This window comes from Triturus cristatus, chromosome 8 (assembly GCF_964204655.1).
Source record: "Triturus cristatus chromosome 8, aTriCri1.1, whole genome shotgun sequence".
NCBI classification, from domain to species: Eukaryota; Metazoa; Chordata; class Amphibia; order Caudata; family Salamandridae; genus Triturus; species Triturus cristatus.
Genome location: NC_140591.1, coordinates 1008407606 through 1008428312, shown reverse-complemented (window position 1 = coordinate 1008428312; position 20707 = coordinate 1008407606). Strand labels below are relative to the sequence as shown.

The 20707-nt window shown below is 46.2% G+C and overlaps 1 protein-coding gene across 1 annotated transcript in view; it reads right to left on the bottom strand.

Annotated features, from left to right (window-relative positions):
- The window catches only part of CFAP47 (cilia and flagella associated protein 47), a 2697962-nt gene that overhangs the window by 948381 nt on the left and 1728874 nt on the right, over window positions 1-20707 (bottom strand). Inside the window, exon 54 of the mRNA XM_085622577.1 lies at window positions 18507-18618. Coding sequence (XP_085478703.1) covers window positions 18507-18618 — 112 coding nt within the window. The remainder of the gene's footprint in view (window positions 1-18506; window positions 18619-20707) is intronic.

Here is a 20707-nt window from a genome sequence, read left to right as displayed (position 1 = left end):
ACAGAGGGGCAGCAGAAGTCACAGAAACCATATGAGAGGAAACCAGAGTTAGAGTCTTAACCTGGGTTTTACTCACGGTTTTAGAGGCTGAAGGTCTTTTGGATACCTCAGAGGGTGAAGACAGCGATGACCCAGAGGATAATTTTTGTGACCTCTGTGAATGGTCATAAACTTCATGAGAGGCCTTGTGATGCTTTCTTCCCTCACTGGAAGAGCTGTCAAGCGACCTAGCCCTTTTGCTAGACGTCGAGGCCCTGTCATCCTCCTCAGCCAAGGAAGATTTTAACCATAAAAGCAGCCTTGCCTCCCTGTCCCTTAAAGTCTTAGCAGGGAAGGTCTGGCAAATCCTACAATCCTTAACAACATGCTTAGGATGTAGGCAGTATATACAATCTTCATGTTGGTCGTCCACACGGACCCTTTTCTTTTCACAGGTCCTGCCGGGTCTAAAAAGAGCTTTCTTAGCAGACATTCTGATGAAAAGGTGAAGAAACTGAGTAGGCACTCAGGAAGACTCCCTTCCACACGACGTGCGGTGAAAATCTGAGGAGAACTGCCTCTGCTATGAGGGTTCTAAAGGGTGCTAGTAGCTGATTGGCTAGAACTATTTTTTAGTTCTTTTCGTTTAATGGTGTAGATAGGCTACTAGGTTTTAGGCCTCTGGCTTTCTTTTAGCCTACTACTATTACTTACTTAGGCACTGCTTTTGTATTTTATCGTGGGACTCCCGCCTCGGCAACGGGGAATGATTCAAGCATGTGAACCTATGAAAGATACCCCAATACTGGATAAAACAGTGTTCCTGCTTCTGGGCCTGTGCCTGGCCTCGGATCTCCAGCTGAAACTCTCCCTGCTCATCCCGTGGTTTGCCAGCTGGCCAAGTTCTGCATGTCCACCTTCCATCAAAACCACATGATATCACCTATGCAGCCTCTAATCACTATTAGTTCCATCCAAGGTAAGTGGCTTCCTCCTTCTGCATACCCAATCCCTCTGTGTTTCTGGTCTGCTATCTTTGTCAGTGCCTTGAGTGTATGCTTGGTAGTGGGGCACATCCTCACTGAAGAATGGGAAATGATTTCAAACCTAGTTGTACTGAACTTGTTCTTGAATGGAGTTGCTGCTCCACTGAAGGGAACAAATACGTGTTGTTGCTGGAAAGGTATAAATGATTAAATCTTTCTTCTCGATTTGCTTGCATTTGTCTGTAGATGCAGTGGGTAGTATTCATTTGATTAGCATGCCCATCAGTTACAATGACAGTTGCCTTGGTCTTTTCTACCACAGGCACAGACTGCCATCATGTGCCAGCCTATCACCCACATCTTATCAGAGTCTTGAAAAATGTAACAATCCTTTAAACGGGAACATGTCAAGCGTGACTCATCTTGCACTGACTAAGCCAAGATTTATTTGTGAGAACTAGAAAGTAAAAGTCTCCCATGTTTAGATGGAAACAGTAAATGTGACCTTGTCAATCAATCAAATCAAGCAACATTTGTAAAGCGCAACACTATCACCCCTAGGGGTATCTGGGTGTTGTATCTCCATCGAAGAGCCAGGTCTTGAGTCTCTTTCTGAAGTCTGCAGGCGAGGGGGCTCTGAGGAGCTAGAGGGGAAGGTTGTTCCAGGTCTTGGCAGCCATGTAGGAGAAGGACCAGCTACTGCTGTGGTTGTGATGGATGCCGGGTATGTGTGCGAGGGTGAGTGAAGAAGAGCATAGGTTTATAGTGGGTTGGTGGAAGTTGAGTCGATGGTTGATGTAGGCAGATCCTATGTCATGGGGGGCTTTGAAGGTGTTTGTGAGGATCTTGAACTGGAATCTCTTCTGGATAGGGAGCCAGTGAAGGTCTCTCAGATGGGTGGTGATGTGGGTTCACTAGTGGAGGTCCAGGATGAGTCTGGCTGCAGTGTGCTGTATGGTCTGGAGTCTTCTGAGCTGGGTAGAGATACCGGCGTAGAAGGTGTTGCTGTAGTCGAGCCAGCTGGTGATGAGAGCCTGAGTGATTGTCTTTCTAGTGTTGGGTGGAATCCATCTGAAGATTCTGCAGAGCATGCGAGGTGTGTGGAAGCAGGAGGAGGAGACTGCGTTGACTTGTCGTTTCATGGTAAGTTGGCTGTCGAGGATAATGGCAAGGTTGCATGCATGGTTGGTCGGCATAGGTCCGAGTTCTGCAGACCACCAGATGTGGTCCTATGGAGAAGTGTTCTTCCCGAAGATCAGTACTTCAGTTTTGTCAGAGTTAAGTTGGAGGCAGTTATTTCTTATCCATTTGGCTACGTTGGTCATGGCATTGCAGAAGTTGGTTTTGGCATTGGAGAGGTCCTCAGTGAGTGAGAGGATCAGCTGAGTGTCATCTGCGTAGGATATTATGTTGAGTCCGTGAGATCGGACGATGTCTGCAAGGGGGGTCATGTAGATGTTGAACAGATTGGGGCTGAGGTGATGAATACAGGCCCCAGCTAGGCCCGCAAGACACAAGGGTTCGCTCTCCTGTAACGGAATCTATAAGGAAGTTGGCACGGAAACTGCAAAGTACAAAACAACGTTTATTAACCCTTAAGGGTGGTCCTACAATCCACACAACACTCTTCAGTATTGCATGGAGTAGCACAAAGAACATTCGTACACAGTCCCCTTTTATACACAACAGAGGGGCTCATAAGTGGGTGGATACAACATGAGGCCGAAGAACATTACCATTTATGGTCATTCTCGATACTGAATCAATACATGGGCGGAGCCAACACACTCCTTGAGCCCGCGAAAGGACATGGTCAAGCAAAGCTAATTATAACAGATGTGGTCAAGTCTGGGCATGCGCCAGACGGACAAGAGAGAGCTATTTATAAACTGTTGCTAGGCAGATTACAAGAGCAACTAACACAGAGGCCGGACTCTCCTCGTGGTGAACACATGGCAGCATGCCAATACAAAATGGAGTCCGGACTTCGGTCAACATAACGAAGAAAACATGATCAAAAGGGGAAGCATTAATGTTTTCAGTAAATGCTTAATCACATTCTGCCTTAATTTACAACAGACGACCCTTTCAGCATTTACTGAAGACATCCGGTTTCCAAGAATAATCATCATATATATCAATTATCATCATTCCCTTAACCTCTTTAGCTAGACCCTTCTGTCGAGCAACATCGGCAATAGCTTTCTTATCTGGAATGCAGAATGAAATGCATACGGAACAGCACAATGGTCCACATTGAATACACATACAGAAAAGGAACAGAACTGCTATAATAATGCAGAGACCAGTTAAGACCTTCCATCCCCAGGCAGTAACCAACGCCCAAAACCATCCAGAAAAGGACCAAGTGCCGTTTTCTGTGTGGATTTCAGCTGCTATTTTATGCAGCTTGTTAATGGCGTTATAAACGGATGGCGTATGATCAGGGATGAACACACAGCAGCTACTTCCAATAATTTTACAGGCTCCACCTCGATCAGCTAACATTACATCTAGTACCATACGATTCTGCAATGCAACAATCCTAGTTATTTGTAATTCTTCCGTAAGATTCCCAAGAGCGGCAGCAGTCTGATTTGTCACAGCTTCTACCACTCTTGTCAATCTTCGGATCTTCCTACTGTTCAAAGCAGCTCCAACAAAGAAGAACAGTCCTAAGTTAAAATCAATATACTGTTGCAAGCTGGTATCGGTCTGATCCACATCATCAATTGATAGAGTACGTTTATATCTATTTACAGTCACATTATTCAACAGTTTCAAATCCTTATGATATGACGCAGGTGCTAAGAATACAGGAGGTAATAGGAATGATACATAGCATACCCCGGACCACCCTGCCGGCAAACGGTAATAACCTTTATTTCCACATACAAAATAGGTATTATGGGACGCTAGGAAGGTACTGTTGTTCAGCCCGTCGATGTTCAGTACAGTTATACAATCACTGACACCAACAGGGATAAAACCCACACTCTGGACACACAAATCCGCTTGAGCTTGTGCTACTTGGATTACGAATTTGTCCTTCCCCACAGTGTCTCTTGTGTTCGTGAAGATATAGGGGATGGATTCATTGTCCGGTCGGTACTCTTCCCATTCCCAAATTGTCCCATTCGCTTGTGGATACCCATTCTTGTCTTGATGGCATTCTCTGTTAAGTCTAAAAAGCAATCGTCCCACTGTCGGTTTCCGAGTGGCAAACAGCAAAGTGTACCATGCTCTACAAGAGCCATTATGAGAGAAAGGAAGTGGTATGAATGGCGTTCCTCCTTTCTTCTGATGGGCTGGCATCATGCCACATATCCAACAGTTCGTAGCGTTCGTAGCAACGTGGGTGTGATGCAGCATCTGAATGAAAGTGTTATTCAAATAGGATTGTCGATGCTTCAACTCTTGATATGGCAGTGTATAAAAGTAGTGCTCCGCAGGCACTGGAGTCGTCAACACAAGTGTCTTTCGAGCAGGAGTTGCCTCCTCCACAAACCATGTGGTTATCCCAACAATAGCTACTGTTAGCATGAACCCCAACGCACAAAGGATTTTCTTCTTCTCCATGTCAAAAGAAACAATACCCTGATATCTTCCTGAAACTAAAAAGTCTGTCAGAACTCTTCCCCTTGGGCAGCGGTTGATTTCTTCACCAGCGGGCCAAGACGGGTGTCACTACACTAATGCAGGGCTGATCCCCCCCCCTTGCCTCATCGGCTCTCCGTTTCACTAACCCAAGGGCCGTTCTGACAGTATGTCCCGGCACTGGAAACCTTACTTCCTTGGTCGAAGATGATATCGCCTTCCTCCAGACGTCGTGTGGTCCGGAAAGAGCTCCTCAGTGTCATTCGGCTTCGCAGCACGGCCTGTCTCTGCTGCTAGGATTTCTCGTTGATCGGTCAGCACGGCAGACTCCACCAATCCGGGCGGTACCTTTCGGCAGTGCAAGGAATGGATCCAATTCTTCCTGTTCGAGACTCGCACTGCCGTCCTCGTTGCAAGGAGGACTTGTTCAGGTCCTACCCATCTCGGCTCCAAACTGTTCGTTCTGTCGAAAACCTTCACCATAACATGATCTCCAGGCCGGAGACCGTGGGCCCGATTCACAGAACTAACTTAAGACAAAATCCTAAACTTACTATTTATGGTATTCACAGAAGTTAGGATTTTGTCCTAAGTTTGACTTAAGACAAACTTAAGACAAACTTAAGACAAAATCCTAACTTAAGTCTGTCTTAAGTCTGTCTTAAGTCTGTCTTAAGTCTGTCTTAAGTCTGTCTTAAGTCTGTCTTAAGTCTGTCTTAAGTTTGTCTTAAGTTTGTCTTAAGTTTGTCTTAAGACAAACTTAAGACAAAATCCTAACTTCAGTGAATACCAAAAGTAGTAAGTTTAGGATTTTGTCTTAAGTTAGTTCTGTGAATCGGGCCCCCTGTCCTTCACCGGTAGACCGATCAGGGAGCGCCTCTCGGACCTGTTGATGAATAGAAACCAAATTATCCGTTAACTGTGCCAGATAATCGCTCATCATTACACAAGGTACATCATACACAGCCTTAGGCCTTGGTGGACCCCAAATATTCATTGGGCGTCCAAATACGATTTCATATGGCGTAAGGCCAGTTCGAGAGTGTGGCACCGACCTAATTTACAATAACGCCAGTGGCAGGGCGTCTGGCCAAGTCAAAGATGTTGAAGCTTGGATTTTGGCGATCTTAAGCTTCAATGTACCATTATACTTCTCGACTAGTCCTGCAGACTGAGGGTGGAACACGGCATGAAACTTCTGAGTGATGCCTAGACCCTTCAAGACATACTTTATAACATCCGCTACAAAGTGAGGGCCATTATCACTCCACAGAAGTCTACAGACGCCGTATCGAGGGAAAAACTCTTTTAGCAGCAGCTTCGCCGTGGTCATTGCAGTATTGTCTTTCGTAGGGTACGCCTCAACCCATTTGCTGAAGGCGCAAACCACTACTAGAACATACTTCAAATTGTTACAGCGCTCAAGCTGGATGTAGTCCATCTGCAGAACCTCAAAGGGTGCAGTGGGCGTCGCAAATCCTCCTGCTGGAGTTCGAGTGCCTTTCCCTGGGTTATACTTCAGACAAATCATACAGGTCTGCACCACCCTCTTTGCTGTGCTAGCAATCTCTGGATGCTCCCAGACTTGGGTAAGCAATTTCACAATTGCGGAAGCTCCAACATGTGCTAGCCCATGTGCCATTTGAACCATAGGTTGTACGAAAGCCGTGGGTAACTTCCATCTATCCATCTGCTTATTTCTCCAACAGCCCTCATCATCCAACTCTCCCTCGCTAGCCCATTGCTCCCGCTCTTTATCAGAAGCGGTCCTTTGCATTTCTCGCACTTCCTCCTTCGCATCACGCCATCTTTCCACCTGTGACTTTACTACATACATGGCAGTAGCGCCGGGCTGCATCGCAGTCTCCCGTGCTACTCGGTCTGCTAACGCATTCCCTTCTCCAACTTTATCAACTACTTTCCTATGGGCACTACACTTAACAATGGCAATTTTCTTCGGGTATGTCAATGCGGTTAAGAGATTGTGGACTAACTCCCCATGCATTATCTGTACCCCATGTGACGTTAAGAACCCTCTCTCCTTCCAGAGTAGGCCGAAATCGTGCGCTACTCCGAAGGCATAGCGGCTATCTGTGTAAACATTCACACACAATCCTGTACTGAGCTCACATGCTCGTGTTAAGGCTATCAGTTCCGCTGCTTGAGCTGATTTCTGTGGTATGCGTGCTGTCTCCACTATCGTGTGTAATGTGGTAATTGCATACGCTGCTGAAGTCGTACCATCTGGTAGCTTCAGGCATGATCCGTCTACCCACAACTCTCCATCTACCTCTGAAAAGGGCGTATCCTGGAGATCAATACGACCCTTTGTTTGTTCCTCAGTCACAAGAATACAATCATGCGCTTTCTGCGCCTCAGGCTGGGTCTCGGGGTATGGCAACAATGTGGCCGGGTTTAATGTCACGCACCTCTTTAACGTAATATGAGGAGCCAAAAGCGTCAGCTCATATCCCGTTAAACGGGCACTGGTCAAATGCTGCGTCTTTGTTTGATTAAGCAGGGCATCCACAGCATGGGGAACTAACACCAACAATTTATGGGACAACACAATTCCTTCACTTTGGCGTATTGACACAGCTGTCGCCGCTACCGAGCGAAAACACCCTGGTAATGCTCGGGCGACAGGATCAAGCACAGCCGAAAAGTATGCACAAGGGCGCTGCTTGTCGCCGTGCATCTGTACTAAGACTGACAATGCACATCCATCTTTCTCATGCACATACAACGAAAAGGGTTTTGCATAATCAGGGGTCCCTAACACTGGTGCTGAACAAAGGGCCTGTCTCAATTGCTGAAACGCAGCATCACACTCATCTGACCAGGGGATCGGAATGGGCGTGTCTTTTGTCAAAAGAGCTAGTAATGGCTTAGCTATGTGTGAAAACCCCAATATCCACTGTCTACAAAAAGAAACAAGACCCAAAAATGCACGCACATCCTTCTGCGTGGATGGTCTCGGTGTGTCCAAAATTACTTGGATACGATCTGGTGTGAGTGCACGCCCCTCCTTAGACAAAAGGTGACCTAAATAAGTCACCTTTGGTCTACAGAATTGCAATTGCTTCCTAGATACTTTATGATTGTGGGAGGCTAAAAAGGAAAGGAGGGATAACGTGCTCTTTTCACACAACTCCAGGGTGTCAGCCGCCAACAAGATGTCGTCGACATATTGAATGAGGGCGACCCCCTCGAGTAGAACAAAGGAATCCAACTGTCGTTTCAAAGCCTGACTGTAAATACTAGGGCTTTCTGTATAGCCTTGGGGAATTCTACAAAAACGATAAGATCTATTGTTTAATGTGAACCCAAAAAGAAATCGGCTATCAGGGTGAATGGGAATAGAAAAGAAGGCATTTTTCAAATCAATCACTGAGAACATGGTCGCCGTAGGCGGGACCAAGGTAAGCAATGTCGTGATATCGGAAACCACCGGGTACTGAGGTATCACGATCTTGTTTACCTCCCTCAAATCAATTATGAACCGATAGACCTTTGCATCCGTGTCCTTTTTCAAAATTGGGAGAATCGGACTGTTACAGATATTATAGGGAACTTCTTCCACCACCCCTACTGCTATCAAGTCTTGCACAATCTGTATGAGAGCCTCCTCGCCCTCCTGGGAAATACGATACTGCGGGAGGCGTGGTAGCACCGCCCCCTCCTGGACACTAATGTGGACCGGAGGAATCACCATTTGTCCCACATCTGTGTCCGAAGTCGCCCATAAAGCTCGGGGGAGGGTAGCCAACAATGCATCCTCTGATATCGTACACATCCTCCCAGACCGGGGGTAGTTGTCATTCAAGATCACCCTCACACCCTCAGGGGAGCAGCGGATTGTAGCCCTAAAGTACTTTAACATATCAAGGCCCATAATGTTATCCGGTGTATATGGAGCAAGCAGAAACGGACAGGGCGCAGAAAAACAATCAACTTTAAATGCAAGGGGCTGTGAAAGAGGGCTTCGGGAGAGTGTACCGTCAAACCCTACCGATGTAACTATTGAGCCGGATGGGGGAGCCCCCGGAACCAAGTACCTAGACAATGCACTACGTGTCGCTCCTGTATCCACTAGGAACTGATCAGTAGAACCTAAAACCTCAGCCGATACATAAGGACCCGTCTGATCGACCGGCACCTCAACTGATTCGGACCCCCATCCAACGCATTCCTATGCATGCTGAGAATCATGATATCCCGATTGATCGATGTCCGATACATGATACTGGTGCTGGCGATCAAAAACATTTGAGCCATCTCGGTGCCGCCCGGCAGTATCGAAACGGACATTATCGTTAGAATTCCCTCTAAAATTCGAGAAGCCCCCTCTACCTCTCGGGCCACCCGGAGTATGCCCCTGACGCGAAGCACGCAACGCTGGGCAATCCCTGGCCCAATGGCCCAACTGCTTGCAGTACGCACACTGGTTCCTATTCAAATCAGATCGGCCCGAAGGGGGACCATAAGATCCGCCCCTTCCTCTATTATTATTACCCCGTCGGGGCGGGCCATATACTTGTGCTAACATCACCTTGGTTTTGAGATCTTTCGATTTCTTCTCCTCCTGGCCCTGCGCCTCGTGCTCCTGACGCTCATAATACTGAGCGATAGTCAGAAGGGCAGTCGGCGTCGCGGAGGACCAGGAACTCTCGCTCGCTTTTAACCGGGCCGCAACTGCCGGTAGCAGATTAGCCACATATTTGTCCGCGAAAAGGTGGCGGCCCGTGTCGTCAGTAAGCGACTGGCCACTAAAATCATGAAACGTCTCCTCAAAGCGCGTAAAGAAGTCCGCAACTGACTCGTCAACTTTCTGCTTACATGCAGTTAACATATTCCAGTCAATCTTTTTAGGGGGGATAATCGTCTTCAACTTAGCCACAATAGCCGCAGGGAGATCTAAAATATTCTGGGGTGGTTTCTGTGCAGGCTTCCGTTCCCTATCCTCATCCTCAAGGTCGGACCACCGGGCCTTGAAGGCAACCGCATCATCTACCTTTCGGACAGAGCGCCACGTATCCGGCGGTAGGATAAGGCCAAAGAACAGGTCTATATCCGCTAAGGTCATAATGCAAGAATTCAAGGCCCCCTCGACTTCTTCATAGAAGGCCGCTGGATTCTTGCGGGGGTCAGGCAACGCATTCTTTAGTGCCATAACATCGGCCCTATGCCATGGAGTGTAAACCCAGTTATATACAAAATATCCCCTTGCATCGGCGGAGTTAATATCCGAGCTAGTCCCTGCTCCCTTAGGAGGAACATACAAAGGCGCCGCCTCTCGCATTGGTTTAGCATGCACTATGTCATCCTTATCTGACTGGGAGGCGGATGGGTGGCCCCCTGCTGCAGACGAATCCAACTGCTTCCCCTCCTCCGTTTGTTGGCGTGCTTTCTCTCTAAGGGCCAGCACCTCGTCCCGTAAAGCGAACAGCCGCCGAGCCGCCTCAGGAGCCTTAGGGGGAGAAAAAACACCATTACGTAATGCTCCGGCATCCGAAGACACTTCGTCAGGCTCAAGGACACTAGAATATTTTCGGAAAGCAGCAATTACTTCATCCGCGAAATGAGACAGAAAATACACCCTCTCTCTATCTTGCCACGACCCCCAAGTATGGAACAACTCCTCCTTAGACATCTTGCCCTTAAGTGCACGGAGGGAAAGTTTCCGAAGCTCAGCCATATGCTCGGCCGATAACATGGACCGTGTGTCGACCTTACCCGGAGCCGGGCCAGAATCTTGCGGCCGCGGAGCAGATGCGCCAACATAAGGGGGCGGAGAGCGGTCTAGTAAATAAAAATCATCATCAGGATTATTAAGGACAGGATAAAGCGGCTGGCGAACAACATATTGACCCGAGACCTGTAGCCTACGCTCTTTCTCTTGTCTGTCCGTATGCTCTTTGTCCTCCCGACGCTTCGCTTCCTGCGCTCGCACATGGTCATTCTTCCGTTGCTCTTTATCAAACAGCGCTTTCTCACGTTTCTCTCGCTCACGCACTTCCTTCACCCATAATCGCACACACTCAAACATATCCTGACGAGCACGTCGCTTACACATACACTGTTCCACATACTCAATCTTACGTATATCAAACGATCCATACAAAGGCCATCGCAACTCAGGATCCTTCCTCGTGTATTTCCTCCATAGCGTGCTGTACATTATGGAAGAAAGACCATGCTTCACATACATATCCCTATTAGGAGTCCCCTCTGGGGGAGCTGGAGCAGATTCCTCGAGGTTCAACCGGTTACCAAAACAGCAGCACCACTTACGGAGTGCGCTGAAAGCAGGCATGCTCAGAAATAGTGCAAAATATGCAATATTATAAGGAAAAATGGCACTTAATCGTTGCGCCGTTCAAAGTTTACACAGCTCCTGGAGAAATTTCTCCACATTACCTGCCTATATGTGTTGCAACGCATATATTTTCACAAAGACAAATTCAAAATATGACTAGTCATCATCAATCAAAACTCAAATAGCCAACCCAGGCTTCAAAACTCGGAGCAAGTACCGTACAACGGTTCTTACCAATCAAGAGTCCAGGTTCCAACTGCCAAGCTCCACAATCGCCCAAAACGGCTCTCACGGCAGGACCGACAGAAGAGGTCTCAGTCGATGACCGGCGCCACCCAGACGGTCAGCTCGGAAGGGAAGGAAGAAAAACCTCGGGATGCCAGGGCTAAGACGCCGCTGGCAGTGATCACGTCCCCGGCCAAACTCCTCACCTTCGTCGCGACCAGTCCTTCGAGCATCCGAGTCGCCGATGAGCCCCACGTGACGGGCGCCAATTGATGAATACAGGCCCCAGCTAGGCCCGCAAGACACAAGGGTTCGCTCTCCTGTAACGGAATCTATAAGGAAGTTGGCACGGAAACTGCAAAGTACAAAACAACGTTTATTAACCCTTAAGGGTGGTCCTACAATCCACACAACACTCTTCAGTATTGCATGGAGTAGCACAAAGAACATTCGTACACAGTCCCCTTTTATACACAACAGAGGGGCTCATAAGTGGGTGGATACAACATGAGGCCGAAGAACATTACCATTTATGGTCATTCTCGATACTGAATCAATACATGGGCGGAGCCAACACACTCCTTGAGCCCGCGAAAGGACATGGTCAAGCAAAGCTAATTATAACAGATGTGGTCAAGTCTGGGCATGCGCCAGACGGACAAGAGAGAGCTATTTATAAACTGTTGCTAGGCAGATTACAAGAGCAACTAACACAGAGGCCGGACTCTCCTCGTGGTGAACACATGGCAGCATGCCAATACAAAATGGAGTCCGGACTTCGGTCAACATAACGAAGAAAACATGATCAAAAGGGGAAGCATTAATGTTTTCAGTAAATGCTTAATCACATTCTGCCTTAATTTACAACAGAGGGATGATCCTCATGGTACGGTGCATATGATGTCTTTGGGTGCGGAGATAAAGGGAGGCAGTCGGATGCTCTGTGTGCATCCTGTGAGGAAGGAGGCAATCCACTTGAGGGCGTTTTGCTGTATGTCTATGTTGTGGAGTCTTTTGATGAGGGTGTTGCAGGAGACAGTGTTGAATGCCACGGAGAGGTCGAAGAGGATCAGGGCCACCATTTCTCCATGGTAGAGGAGTGTTTGGCTGTCGTCTATGGCGGCGATCAGCGCAGTCTCAATGCTGTGGTTGGCATGGAATCCTGACTGTGAGGCATCCAGTAGGGGGTTTTGTTCCAGAAATTTGGTGAGCTCCTGGTTGATGGCTTTCTCAAGTACTTTGGCTGGGTAGGGGAGCAGGAATATAGGACAACCATTTTTTAGACCTCTGGGATCGGTGGAGGCTTTCTTTAGGAGGGGTCTGATGTCTTCGTGCTCCCATCTGTCCGGGAAGGTTGCTGTGGAGATGGAGGTGTTTAGGATGCTAGTGAGTTGCATGCTGATTGGGTTTGTTGTGAGGTTGAAAAGATGGTGGGGGCAGGGGGCAGTGGGTGTGCCGGAGTGGATGGAATTGATGATGGCTGAGGTGGTCAGGGTGGTGAGGGGAGACATGGTTTGGCTGATGTTTGCTGGCTTGTTGAGGTCAGTGGGGTTGAAGGCAGCAGGTTGGAGGTTGAAATTGTTGTAAATGTTGGTGAAGTAGTCTGAGAGGGTGTTGCAGAGTTCTTGGGAGGGGTGGATGGTGTTCTCTACGGCTGTAGGGTTGGAGAATTCCTTGCCTATTTTGAACAGTACCTTGGAGTGGTTGGCCGCGGAGTAGATGCCGGTGGTGATGGCTGCTTTCTTTGCTTCTTTGATGTGCCGGTGATAGTTGCTGAGGGCTGTTTTGTCATCTGCTCTGTCGGCGGGGTTCTTGGTGGCATGCCATCATTTCTCCAGTTGGTGGCAGTTGCGCTTGGTGGTCCTGAGTTCTGGTGTGTACCAGCTGGCATGTTTGGAGGTCTTGTTGGGTTTTGTAGGTCTCAGGGGAGAGATTCTGTTAGCGCTGTCGGTGATCCAGGTGGTGAAGTTCTGGATGACCTGGTCGAGATCTGTTGAGTCCTTGGGTTGGGAGGTGGTCAGGGCCTGAGACCACTGAGTTTTGGTGACCTTGATACAGTTGTGGTGGGAGGAGATCTGACGCCTGGTGATGGTGTGGTAAGCACCAGTAATAGTGAAATGTTACTGACCCAGTTCAATAAGGACCTCAAGACCTGGCTCTTTGAAAGATCCCCTACCAAAAGGGACCAGCAGACCCCCCAATCCTCAACACCTGGAGATCATCACGGGTGAGTAGCGTGCTTTACAAGCCCATGATTGATTGATTGATTGACGTGTCTGATGGTGTGATCAGTCCAGGTGAGTTCTGTGGTGTGGCTGAATTTGATTCTGTCGCTGGAGGTGAAAATGGGTTCGAGTGTGTGTCTGGCTTTGTGCGTGGGTTCGGATACAAATTGGTTGGGGCCGATGCTGTTTAGATTGTAAAGAACATTTCTTCAAATTGTCCTCCTATGAATTCCGTCTTTGTCACAGACTGTTGTTTCATAAGGGTCATCAGAAAGGGTACTAGGGATACTTCACTTGTGGGTCTAGAGCCTATCCATGGCTGCGCTTAGACAGGACTGGAGCTTGCTACTTGGAATATATTATTCCTGCTAAGCGCCACTTTGTGATCACCTTTTGCAGAAGTAGACAACCTCAACTACAACTATATTCTTTTCTGCCATAATTCCAACCTCAACTACAACTATCTTCCTTTCTGCCTTAATTCCAGCGTATGCTACAACAGCTGCTTTAGATGAAGCAAGAAGAAATTCAGAACTCATGTAAGAGATTTCTAACTTTAACGCATTAGCTTTAGGATTAGTGGTAGACCAATTAGATGCCCATGCCAAGATTCTGGTTGAAATTAGGATGGCATTAGATTGTACATTTGCAGCAACTCCTCACTCATCATACATTAGCAAATAGACTACATCAAGTATAAAGCTACGAGTGCAAGAGTTACAGAATAGACTAGATTTTAATCTCAGTGGCATCTGGATGTAGTTAAGCAGAATATTTGGGCATGAGGGAATGAAATATTTGATATAATCATTGCAATAATTTTAAATGTGGTTGTTCTATAAGTATTACAAAATTAATTATGTTCATCATCCTACACCTTCATGCACATAAAGGAACAGCCTACTTTTTTCCTCTTTCTACAGTCAAGGATGATGAGGACATTGATAATGAAGATGTGAAGGTAGAAGTTTTGAGACCATTTGTGATCAAACTTGCGGGTGAGGGGTTGTGAAAACAGAATTTATTGCTTAGATGTCAACGTAGCTTTTCACCTGTATTTCATAATGTGCACAGATATATGGATGCCACTTTCTTATAATTTCAAAGTGCGCTTTCGACTCAATTCAATTGTTAAGTTTCATGGATCTAGCAGGCTTAGTTGCTATTTTATTTGCTCTAGTACATGCTCACATTTTCTGCATCTCATAGTAAAGTGTTTATAATTAAGATGATAATGCAGTCAGCAGAGTGTTCATGGATTGTATCTTGGTTTCAAGGACATTCACATTTACTTCAAAACACATTCTTGCTATTTACGCATTAGATAATTTTTGCTTAAAGTATTATGTTCCCGTCATGTGTTTGCACTCCATAGACTTGTACAGAGGGAGAAATGCATAAAACCACTCAAATGTGCACGCACTTTTGCACTGCATGCTCAATCTGGCCATTTTGCACATGAGCTCTAGTCAGTTTAAATAATTGTCTATTAATTATTTACTGTGCCGCTAGCTATTTTTGCATTAAACACGTTATACATTTGGCTTACCGACGTTTTGTGTTTTATTTTAACACATTTCAAGTTGAATCACATACTTTCCCTGGGTTAAGAATGTTCAAATACTCTCGAACTAGTGGATCCTGGATCTTTACAATCATCAAGAAGAGATTGAGATTTTCTCAAACTGTGATACAATTAGCTGGGGCAAAATCCTTAAGGATATTGACTGGTCAGATGTTCTCCTGCAAACCTAACTTAATAACAGGTGCCTGTTGTATTGTAACTGTAACAAAGTAGGACCAATGCGTTTAGTGAGCAACCTCAGTGTGAGTTGCAAAAGCAACAATGTACTGATAAACACACAATATTTTGATGTTCTAAATTTTTGTGATTAGAATAAGTCAACTCATCTTAAAACTATTATGAGGTAGGTAGTTGTTTTGCTATGACATAAACGGTTCACAGAGTCACACAGAAGTTTATATAGTTGGTGGAAATAATTAACTGCTTGTCAAAATGGAGAAGCCTATAAAATCTGATTTATACAATCTGAACTGTTTTTCATGAATTATCAAACTTTTTTCAGTGTAGTGAACTTGTCATCTACATTTGAACTAAACAGTCCTCGGTTGTTCTTTTTTCCAAGAATCTGTTAACCATAATTTATGAGGTCATCTTCCTTTTCAGGTAGGCAATGAGGGAACCTCTTGTAAATGCACTACAAGAGTACCTTCTTTAAATCGTTCACAGTATCCATCACTTTGGACACATGGCAGGGACAGGGAAAAGAAGAACAGAGTATTTTAATTGTGTTTGGAAGACTAATTAGTGCTCATACTCGAAAGTGAGCCGCCACGCTTTTCACATTCAACTTTTTTTGAGAAACTTGCTTGAGAAGATAGTAAGCAGTCCTTAATTTGAGCCAGTGGTTGCATGTCGGTCCCACCAGCACACATTTTTGGGCATCAGCACTTATTTTTTCTCATCAAACTTTCACTCAGAGCAATAGAGAGAAAAAGACAAAGGGGGGAAAAGAGGCAGGAAGGGAAAGACGGAAAACAGTGACAAAGGGAGACAGTAGGGATGAAGGAGTTAGATTAATAGACGGAGAAAGTCTGTTGATGGATTATAAAGAAATGAGAAGGAATCAAGACTACTCAGGCTTAGGATTCTGCAATCCCGATATTCAATAGCTCTGGTCGCTGGCTTTTAAGTAACATTTTGGGCTCCAGCACTTATTCTTTTACAAATTAACCACTGATAATAAGGTAGTGGTTAAACCATATTACTGAGGGTTTCATAAAGTCAGCCTAATTGAGGGCAAAATCTTACCCTCCTCCCCAGATAAATATTGCATAGCCCCCGAGCCCATGAAGATATCCTGTTGCCCCACAGAGATGGGAAAAAGAGACTTGAGTCTCACTGGTCTACCTGTGGGCAATGCCATGAGAGTGGGCCATGAGAATGGATCAGGAGAAAGCGAAAGGCCATAACCCTCATGTCGAAGGTGAATTTCCTATCAATGCTTGTGTCCTGAACTCATATAAAGAGTCTGCTGCGATCTATACTAGTTTGTTTGTGCATATTTCCCTGAGTCAGCCTTAATGGGATTTATCTTTTGAGTAGCCCTGTAGGGAGGGTTATTTACTCTGCCATCAACCTGCCAGTTATGTTCTCCTGAAACTACGTAAGACCCAGTCGCGGCTGATGCCTGGAAGCAGCAGTGGGGTGGGTGGAGGTGGTAGGGGGGGGGAGAGCTCACTATAAATAAAAAATTGAAAAATCACTCACCTTGCCTGCCGGCCGCCCCTGCCTCTTCTGCGTCCTCTTCCTGGCTTCTTGTACGAAACAGGAAGCAGAAAGAACCAAGGCTCTCACGCTCTCTCCAGCCAATTACAACGCTGTAATGCAGGTTTGTGATTGGTCTGAGCCCCGTGACACGCTGCTCAGCCAGGGGCTGTCGGGGTGGGCATGTTTCCATGCAGGCTGTAATGAAGACTGCATTGAGAAGGGGGAAGTGTGCCTGACTGGTTTGGGCGGCCCGAGAGAGCAGACCAAATAGTCATTGTGCACTTAGGAGGGTTGTACCCTCCTCCTTTGCTCTTCAGCCCCGCCCCTCACGCAAGCTGCCGCAGTAGCAGGACAAAATAAAATGATAATAACATTAGTAATTATCATTTTATTTTTTCCTTTCTCTTGCTGCTACGAGGCAGTGGGGTGATGCTCCTCCACCGTAGCAGAGGAGCCGCCACTGGTAAGACCATCCTTGAAAGATTACATTTCTCCTGGGAGAGGAAGAGGCAACCTTTAAATCTGCCTGAGCTGATCAGTGGCACCTCCCTGACAAGTACCTGGTTGGGTGTTCCAAAATGGAGAAAGTGGCCACGTTTCTGGTGCCAATCACCACTGGGGGTTTCTTTGAAGCCTTGGAGGGATGAAACCAGCCCTTGGCTGAGAGGAGAGGTGTTCTTCACTTTCACTCCAAGACATTATTTTTGCTTCTTCCCAGCGAGCTGTTTCCTGGAAGTGCCAGTTAGGCGTAGAGTGATAAAGTGGCATCACTGAAGTTGGTAGGCGACTTAAAACCTCCAGAAGGAAAAATAAATGAGAAGAGGAGCAGAAGTCGAGAGGTTGAACAGCCCTGCTATGAACCTCTCTTTCAAGGAAGGAGGCCTCCGTGGACATATCCTGTTTGTGGGTGCCCACTGAGTGGATACTACAGGATCTTTCTGGACACATAGCCACCCTGTAAGCAGCTGAAGTCCTGGGTGCTTAGGGAGTGCAGGGAGGGAGTATGGGGCACTGCTGCCAGGAAGACTCCAGGTGTCATGATTTATAAACTGCATTGACAAGAGATTACAGGTAAGGATGGGTGTGCTTGGAAACTATGGAGAACAGGACTATGAAGACCGAATGCATACACACACTAGATCTCAAAAAGAGTTTTACCTTCATAGAAGGACTTCCTAGTTATTGGTGTACATTCGAGTGCGATGAAGTGGAATAATATTTAAGGCTAAAACAACATGGAACAGGAGCGAGGAAGCACATAGTGTGGTTGATTTCAGTCTCCAATTCATTACGTTTGGAATTGACCATTGTGTTCCTCCACGTTTGTTATTTCCCTTCTCAGTTTCTTCACTGTTCACGGGGGGGGGGGGGGGAGGGGGGGGGGAGACTTGTGTTGGCCCTGGGTTCCAAAAGACCTCAGTTGACATATTATACCCCAATCATGTTTGATTGCCCTGGGGCCTCTAGACCAAGGATGTCTCGCAGCCCCTAAAAATGGAGGCATGCATATGCATCGTGAAAACGAGAAAACATTATTTAATCACTTTTAGTTGACAACAATATCTGTTTGTATGTGCTGCTGTGTGCGCTGAGAGAACCTCACTGGAAAGTAACTAAACAATGAACATTCAGGTTTGCCATTGAGCAGTTATCCCATTTCGGTTTATAAACGGTTTCTGTGTCCCCAGAAAGACTACAGAAACAAGGGAATCCATCATAGCCTAGTCCCTTTCGCGAGCCTAATTTCGCTAAACTGTTACTTTTCTGTACACGTGGATTAATGTAGAGAACTCCACACATATTAAGATTATTTTCAGTGCTGTAGTGAGCATATGTCTTTCGAGGCTCAATGAAACACAGTTCTGGTTTTTCGAATTACTCACAGGTTTCTGTGGGTCCACCTCGACTGAAAAATTCCCGGGATTTGTGTTGACAGCTTCGAACACCAGGGTCTCGTGCGTGGGATTGAAAAGGTAGATACTCTGGCGGGTCCATCTGCAGAAAACGAAAACGTCAATAATCTGGCTACAAATCAGGAAGTCATTAAGTGAATTACTTCATGCCACTATCATATGTCTTCCACATTTTCAGAATACAAGGTTCTTCCAGTTTACATCGTGTAAAGAAAGACCACATATCCCCTACACTTCGAGTCACATTCTGACAGTTCTCTGGCTTTGATTAATTACCATGTCCTCTTTTTATCTCAATCGTGCACACACTTTAACCCCATAGTTATTTTGTGAGTGTAAAGTGAGCCCCACGTCGAAGGATGCTACTAGCTGCTGGCAGGCTCATTTCAGATAGGACGGCGCGAGATGCATTTGCAGCTCACAAAAGCGTTCGCTGCCACCTGGAAAAGCCTTTCAACAGAAATTAAAGATAACCGTGGAACAACCAGCGATATTTCCGCGGTAATGGCAAGCGAGAGCATACAACCGACTGACACATGCAATAGAATTTAATCTGGTGCAGCTAAAGCAGAAAGGTTTTCTGTACACCTCCTCACCTTGAGCGCGCAAACAAGGTTGGTGTACAGTACAAGCTGCACGCGTTGCCTTGCTCTTCAATTACTGCGGGGCGATGCAACCATTTCTGAAGAGGACATATTATTCTCGAAAAGAGACCAGGGGTCGAACATTATGCGTCCTGTGAAGCGTGACCACTGTACCCTATTAGAAGAATACATTTATCACGCACGGCTAATGAGGATGCGTGCTTATAAATCAACTTACAGGGACGCACTGAAAGTAATCTAAAAGTAGTTTGCTTCCCTTTTTTAGGTCTCGCCTACGCAGTGCGCATGCGCTGCATAGGAAAGACACCTTTAGCAATCGGCACAGCTTTCCCGGCAAAAACTTGCACGCATTGCATTGCTTCCAATGGCAACGCGTGCACGTCTGGCAATTCACTTGCCGGAGCGAGAAGTTGGCGCCATATGTTATCAATTATCGCGCCTTGCTGCTCGCTCCCGCAAGGGAATCGCGCAGGCCCCTCCTATCTCCCCTACCCCTGCTGCCGCGCGCACTAGTGCTTGTTTTTTTACTTGAAGGCAAGCACGTGAGCAGAAGCGTTTCAGTTTCTGTTTTTCTTGGCACGTAATATTTTTTTCGAGCTTGAGGCAAGACAGACTTGAAACGTTTGCGGCTGCGATTGCAATGTTTTGTTATGACTTTTACTTAACAAATGTTGAGCCATGCCGAGGCTCGAACAATGGCCCCCAGGTGTCAAGTCGGCAGCTCTAACCGCTAAACCACCGCCTCTCCATCTAGGAATAGCAAATTGGAAATGGGCCAACTGATTACATGCTGTATTTTTCTTCCCTGTTTACTTACTTATGTTACAATGGTGCAACCGCGCGGGTGCCACCATTACAACAAAAGTAAATAAATAAAAGGAAAAAAACTTCTGGCAGCCAGTTTTTCCCTATTCGTGTACTTTCGTTTCAATTGCTGTACCCGTGCTTTAGCTTGAAACATCTGAAGCTAAAGCACGAGTGCCGGGATTACTTTAAAAGTAAAGAAATAGAAAAAAATGCACATTTTCTTTTTCCTTACTTTTGAAGCAATCCCGGCACTCGCGCTTTAGCTTCAGATGTTTAAAGACAAAGCGCGCATGCCGCAATCAGCATTAGGATAGTGGGGTGACGCGCTTGTTTAGGACCTGTGCCCTGCTTGTCTGTAAAACTAAGATCCACACATGTAAAGAAATAATAAATATTTAATTACAGGGGCACTCTTCTGTCAAGCGTACAACCATTTCCTCTGAATTCATATGGGCTGGAGTGACTTAGATGGGCACTGTTAAAACTGTGAGTACTTGTCTGAAAATGGAAACAATGTTGATAGTCCGAGGGCAGGAAACAGCAAAAAGTGCAATTTGCTTGTCGGTTCCACTTTTTACAAATCGGCTACAAGTGCATTATTTCAGCTAGGTTTAACTTCGAATATGTAAATATAACTGTGCCTTGTCAATCACTCGTTTATCTTTGCTCGATAACCCGGTGTAGCGTTTCCTGCCTGTATAAACATATGTTTGCATTATAATTAGAACGGTGAACTTGTTGATGTAAGATTTACATGTC